The sequence below is a fragment of the Helobdella robusta genome (genome assembly GCF_000326865.2).
Source record: "Helobdella robusta unplaced genomic scaffold HELROscaffold_16, whole genome shotgun sequence".
Classification (NCBI taxonomy): domain Eukaryota; kingdom Metazoa; phylum Annelida; class Clitellata; order Rhynchobdellida; family Glossiphoniidae; genus Helobdella; species Helobdella robusta.
Window position 1 is genome coordinate 79,567 of NW_008703893.1, and position 7,214 is coordinate 86,780.

The 7,214-nt window shown below is 34.1% G+C and overlaps 1 protein-coding gene across 1 annotated transcript; it reads right to left on the reverse strand.

Moving 5' to 3' along the window:
• Positions 1 to 3,070: 3,070 nt before the first annotated feature.
• On the reverse strand, positions 3,071 to 6,290 carry HELRODRAFT_169565 (hypothetical protein; the record flags this gene model as incomplete). Its single annotated transcript, XM_009015410.1, has 7 exons — positions 3,071 to 3,183; positions 3,686 to 3,851; positions 4,156 to 4,238; positions 4,667 to 4,820; positions 5,251 to 5,738; positions 5,884 to 6,055; positions 6,225 to 6,290. The coding sequence occupies 7 exons, from the start codon at positions 6,288 to 6,290 to the stop codon at positions 3,071 to 3,073; spliced, it is 1,242 nt and encodes a 413-aa protein (XP_009013658.1).
• Positions 6,291 to 7,214: the final 924 nt, after the last annotated feature.

Below are 7,214 nucleotides of genomic sequence, written 5' to 3' on the forward strand. Positions count from 1 at the left end.
CAATAACAACAAATGAAAACCGATAAAAAAATCAACAACAACCAGCCAGATAGTAACAACAACAGCAAAAACCAACCAACAACAACAACAACATTTACAATAACAACATCCAACCAGCAACAGCAACAACAACAACAACGGTATGCAGCAACAACATCCAACCAGCAGCAACAACAACAACAACAGTATGCAGCAACAACATCCAACCAGCAACAACAACAACGGTATGCAACAAGTAGCATGAATCAACAACGCGTGTCGTTTAAGAAAAATTACAAACGACAAAATAAACGAGCTGCACACCAAATTTGAATTTTTAATAAGATTTTTCAAGACCACTAACATTTTAACTAGTACATCTAACAATAGAAAAATAGATAACAAAAATCATCAATCGTTAACAAATTTTTACATTTCAATTTTTCGCATACAGTTTCAATTTACCGAATATGGATGTAAACAAACAAATGTAGAAATAGATTTCTAAAAAATTACGCTCATTCACTCGGGCATGTCAACCCAAATATATCTTTAAAAGCTATTTGGAAACAAGTAAGCGCATTGGTGTATGGTGATCTGTGTCACTGTTTTATGATTATGGGTGATTGGTTGACTGTTAATGTTTAAGATGTATTGTGTAAAAACTAAGAAGGTTTGTCTCAATCATTCAAATGTTTGTTGACAAAAAAAATATATGTTATTATATAAGATGAAAATGATATACACAGATCAATAGCAAGATGTGAACGATATAGATTTTACACTGAAGGCAGGTTTGTAGCTATGCCTGTTTGACAACTATACGCACTTTAACGCAAAATTGGGACAAATAATATGGCAAATACTTTTTTTTGGGATACCATTTTATATTTACATTTTTCTATAAAAATTATTTATTTTCCTATAAAGTTTTAATATTATTCCATATAAAAACCGCAAAAGTTTATTATTTTTACAGATTGCTTTTTGCATTGCTGGTGTTATACTGCAGCCCTTTACAAAACAATAATTAATTAATTAACTAATTAATTAATTAACTAATTAATTACAATCATCATCATTATGTAACTTAAATTACTTTAAAAATTTCGATTGTCGTATCCAGTAGCACTGAGAAATTGATATATAGATGTGATGTTACCGATATACATACATACAGATAAATAAATAAACTAACATATAAAATAAATAAATGAATAAAATAAACAAAATCAAATTCGAAGTTTTTATATGGCAGCATACGTTAGTAGGAACAAGAATATGTAACAAGAAATTGACAAACACAAATAGGAGATGTTTCTTGCGAGTTTAATACCTTTAATTTAGAAGATGAAAAAAATGTTACACGTTAAGTTACACCTTAAATAATACTTTTTGATTATAGATTTTTCAAGTAATTAAAACCGACAAGCAAAATTTTAATGCTATAAATAAGCATAGGCTTGAGTACGAGTTAGACATGTGATTTAAAACTGCATGCGATTGAGTAATCATTAGAATGTGGGTTTACGTATAAGCAACTCTTGTTCTAAACCGATTTTCTTGTTAATAATCTTAAAGGGTCTTAAACCTTTGAAAATATGCCAAAAATTGATTACAAATGATAAATATATAATTAATACATGTGCATATAATAGCATAGTATCGGTTTTATTGAATTCCAGTATATTATTAAGCTAAGACTGGATGGTAGGGTAAAATTTAAATTCTACTACTACATTGAAAAAATAACTTCTGTACGAATTACTTTTTAAAATGTGTATAATACAGACATTTATAAAAAAAAATACTATCTGAAAGGCCACTAAAAAACTGTTAACAAGCAAATGATGATATATGTATATTGTATACAGACATTTATAAAAAAAAATACTATCTGAAAGGCCACTAAAAAACTGTTAACAAGCAAATGATGATATATGTATATTGCTGTCTTTTAAGGTGTTATAAATATCTTCATTAATTAATTAATTCATTCATTCATTCATTCATTCATTCATTCATTCATTCATTCATTCATTCATTCATTTATTCATTCATTCATTCGTTCGTTCGTTCATTCATTCATTCGTTCATTCATTCATTAATGCATGGATGCATTTTTGTAGTAAACATACTTCTATTTCTTAATACTTCTTCGAGCTTCAATCATCAAACGTCAATGAGTTACGTGAGAATTGTCAACAAGAACGGCCATATAAAAACAGGGAGGGAGAGAGAGAAAAAAAAATGCCGTCAGTGATAATAATAATTTTCAACATCATTAAACGTAATGTAGAACGTCAGTTTCCAAATGTCATGGCAGCAAAATTAAAAATAAATATTTAGCAAAAATGGAAAAAACGTTTTTTCAATGATTTTTCAATTCATTTCAAGCAATCACACTGTCAATTTATAATATTTTCTATTTTTTTTTAAGTTTTTTGATCCTCATGTGATTGTTTAAATAAACAGTTGCATACAATTCTCCTCATAAATTAGGTTAGTTAGGTGTATAATCACTTTCTAATGATGATATTTTATCATTATTATCGTACATTTGTTTCTAACTCATCGTACTAATCATCATCGTCGTCGTTCTTATCATTATCATCATAAGAGTTATTCATTTTCTACCGATTCACGTATTCATACATCCATCCATTCATCCATCCATTCATCCATCCATCCATCCATCCATCCATCTATCCATCCATCCATCCATCCATCCATCCATCTATCCATCCATCCATCCATCCATCCATCCATCCATCCATCCATCCATCCATCTATCCATCCATCCATCCATCCATCCATCCATCCATCCAATTGTATCCATTTATTCCCATTTGATATGTTTCTTATTCAATTATTGATTCCGAAATTTGGGAATTTCTTCTCCGACACTTTGTGTTTCCATTCGCTCACACTTTTATCTATTTAATTAACTTAAGTAATCACTCGCTATCGTCATCACCACCATTTGCATGTAGGTAGCGTAATAATTTGTATAACTATCATCATCGTTATCACCATTATCTGCATCAGCATCAATTTTTAATCATCATCATCGTCGTCGTCATCATCGCCATCACTTATTTATCTTGTACATGGACCTCCTCAGAATCTTTCCTGTCTGGGACCTCAGGATCTTCTCCACAATATCCACTCCTCCCTTCAACTCCTTGTAACATGCCACACGCTCTGTCGAAATAAAATGGAATAATAAAATTATATCAATATTTATAATAATAATACTGATGATAATAATTACTACCTTTATTTTTATTATTATCATCATCATTATTTATATTATTATGGTAATAATTTAAAGACGAGTTTAAAGTTTTTTAAACTTAATTGAACGGTTTTTTCTGGATTTTCATTTTAAAGTGAAATAATACATTTAAAAAGTTTTGTAGGTAGAATTCTTTAGCTGGGTGTGTTTATTGAAGCAGAAAGTTCACGCCTAACAAATTAATGGGCGGCGTGATGGCTCAATGGTTAAAGGCGCCTGATCTTGCTATTGCTATGACTGGGTTCGAATACAAAAATTTCCCCGCCTATCATATGCAATGTGTATGATGCGTGGTTTGCACGCGTATTCATATACGCTGTGTGTGTTTGTCGTTGAAACCTCTGAAGCAAACGCAAAAGAGAAATATAAACCTTTAATGATGATTGGTTTACAAAAAAACACACCAACCAGCTACATATTGTTGTAGTTGTTCGCCAGTGACCTTTGACCCAGGCCTGACCACGGCCCAGGCGGCTGGATGAAAGCCGTCGTCTGGGTGAGGGACGCTGAAGACGCCAGCGTCGATGACGTCATGATGACTCATCAGTACTGACTCTATCTCTACTGGAGATACCTTGGTGACGATGAAAATGATGATGAACACGATGACGAAGATGGTGACGTATTATGCAAGGATGAAAACGAAAAAAATGATGCAAATAATGAAGGTGAAGATGGTGATAAAGATGATAAAATTGATTAAAAATGCCAAAAACGTTAATAAGATGAGACAAACGTTCGCTACAGTTCAGATGCAACACGATAAGATTAATACGATGAGGTGATGTGTGATAAAAGTTGGCACTAAATTGAAATAACAACACCTACAGCAGACTAAATAACATATTAGGTTATGTTATTAGAGCTATTAGAGCTACCTGGATTGAGCGGAACTTTATGAAATCCTTCAACCTGTCAATTATGTAAAGGTAGCCATCCTCGTCAAAATAAGCGAGATCGCCTGTGTGTGTGTGTGTATGTGTGTGTGAGTATATGCGCGTGTGTTTGTTTGTGTTTGTGCAGATGTGTGTGCATGTCCATGTATGTGTTTGTGTAGGTGTGTGTGTTTGTGTATGTGTATGCGGGTTTGTATATTTGTGTGTGTATTTGTGTAGGTGTGTGTGTATATGTGTGCGTGTATGTTTGTGTGTGTAGGTGTGTCGGTGTGTGACATACATACGTATATGTCTATTATTGTTTTTCGTGGTTTGCGCATGTAAAAAAAACATACATCACATTTAGCATTTGATTATTAGTTTAGTAAATAATGTTTTTAATTTTACGGCAAAGAACATTTTCAAATTTTTTTTAATTCATTCAATAAATTTCCAAATTAGTATTGCGAAAAACTCTGGAACACAGTAAAACCTACACTTAAATCTTACTGACCAGAGTGCAGCCATCCATTCTCGTCGATGGCCCGTGGGACTTGCTCCGGTGGGATCATAGCGTTCCTGTATCCAGCCATCACCATGGAACATTTCACCAACAACTCGCCCGGCTGCAGAGGTCCCAGGACTTTTTCCGTGTTTACACAGAGAATCTGGTAATTCGAATAAAGATGATGATGGGGAATGGTGATGACGAGATTAATAATAAAGAGGGTGATGAAAATGATGATGACAATAAAAAGATGATGATGATGACGACGATGGATCGATGGTGATGACGTAACAGCTTTTCTCATTTTTCACTCATCTACTTTCATTATGTTAACTTTCAATCTTTTAAAACATACGGTGTGAAATTGTGTTACCCTGGAGTGAACAAACATCTTATTAAAACCTCGATAATGATGGTGATAATGATTATGATAATGAAGAAGAAGAAGAAGAAGAAGAAGATAAGGATGATGATGATGAGGAGGAGGAGGTGATGAGATGTTGATGATGATGATGACGACGATTAAGGTGATGAGATGTTGATGAGGATAATTATATTGAGTAATATTATTTTGATGTGAAAGAGCTCACCTTCATCTTAACGCCAGGTAATGGTGTGCCAATAGAAGCAGTTTTATCTTTAACTGTTTTCAGTTCTGTGGAATAGACGGACTTATTTATGTCTTCCAGTTCGCCGTACAACTCTTTGATTTTGATTTTGTTGTTGTTAGGACTGTTGTTGCTGGTGTTGTTGTCTTTCTGACTTGTGTTAACGTTATCAGTGTTGTTGTTTTTGCTTAAGCCGTCGTTCTTGTTGTTAATGAGATTGCTGTTGTTGGCACTGGCAACATTAACTCCACTGCTGGTGTTGTTTATGTTGATGTCATTATGTTCGTCAGAAATGTGGTTATTGTTGTTGTTGTTATTGTTGTTGAAGATGTGGTTGCCATTGAAATCAACATGAACGTCATCATCGTCGTCATCTCCAACTGCTGCTGCAACTGATGTCGGAAGTATTCCATTGCAGAGGTCTCCTGGAACGATACTGCACATGCCACTGCATTCTGTCAGTCCGTATGCTGTGTGGGAGTGTGAGGGAGTGTGTGGGAGTGTGTGGGAGTGTGTGGAAGTGTGTGGAAGTGTGTGACAGTGTATGCCAAATGAAAAAAAATGTATCAACATAAATATCTGGATAAATAAAAAATGAATGTGTGTACAAGTAACCTTGGCGAACTTGAACATTGGGCAGACGACTGACCAACAGTGCGGCAATGTCAGGGGAGAGTGGTGCAGTTCCACAGACTATTTCCTTCAAGCCGGACATATCGTAGCTGTCCAACAATGCAGATTTGGCAATCTTATTCGCGATGAATGGCAACGTTGAAATCGTTGATACCTTCAAAGAGATGATGTTGTATTGTTTATTAAAGTTAAGTGGCAACTGAAAATTCAAAACTCTATCATGAGTTGAAGATGATTTTGAAAGTTAGCTGAATTAAAGTTACAGCACAGTATAAAATTCAAATGTTACAAACAAAAACGGATGTTGACGAATCGACACAAACCTTGTAATGAGAGAGAATGCCAAGATAAATATTCAGATCATATTTGCTGAGTAGGTGGGTGCACATTCCAAGGTTAATTCAAATAAGGGGCATCACTGACCCGGTCAAGTGAGCGAATGGGGCGAAAATTACTTGATTGTTCTGCAGCTTTCGAACGGTCTTCCCTCTGTAAACATTTACAAATATTCACACCTTACATCTCATTATACCTCATTGTTTTTGAGAGCATTCTCACATGTGGCACTTTCTTTATATAATAATGAAAGCTTTTACTGAAAGCATAATAAACATTACTAATGACGGAATAATTTTAAAAATAAACTCTGCCAGGCAATGATGATTGGTAACAGATGAGCAGTTAAAAAGTTCAATACCCTCAATTCAAATTTTAAAATGTGAATAAATACAAATAAAACACTGAATAAATTTTTTGGTTGACATGGTTGGTTAGAATACAAATAGTCCGAACATTCACCCTTATCTAAGAATAATAATTTGTATCTATGTGCAATTCACAATTGAGTGATAATTATTAATATAATTTCATAGTAATTATACTAATAATTTAAACACTTAATTGTTTTTAGGTAGTCAGCAAATTGTAAAATCATTTTGCAAAGCAGTGCTTTCAAACTGCCATACAGAACGGAACCAACTTTGCTGGGCTTACAAGAAGCCATCACGATGAAATGAAAATCACCAAAATTGCTTACTAAACAGTTTATACAGCTGGAAACAGTAAGGGCAAGAAAGACACACACAAAAAATGAAACAAAATGGAAAGAAGCAAAAAAACAGACATCGTGACAATGAACTGGGCCATGAGATTTCTGTGCGATAGGAGAACTGCCTTCTGCTTGCCTGTCGTACCACTTGAGAACACGATCATTGCAACATCGTCGGCATTGTATGGCGTTTCATTCGTTAGAAGAATGGATGGTGAGTTGCTGCTGCTGCTGCTAGTGATGTTGTCGTTGGTGTTGTTGTAAG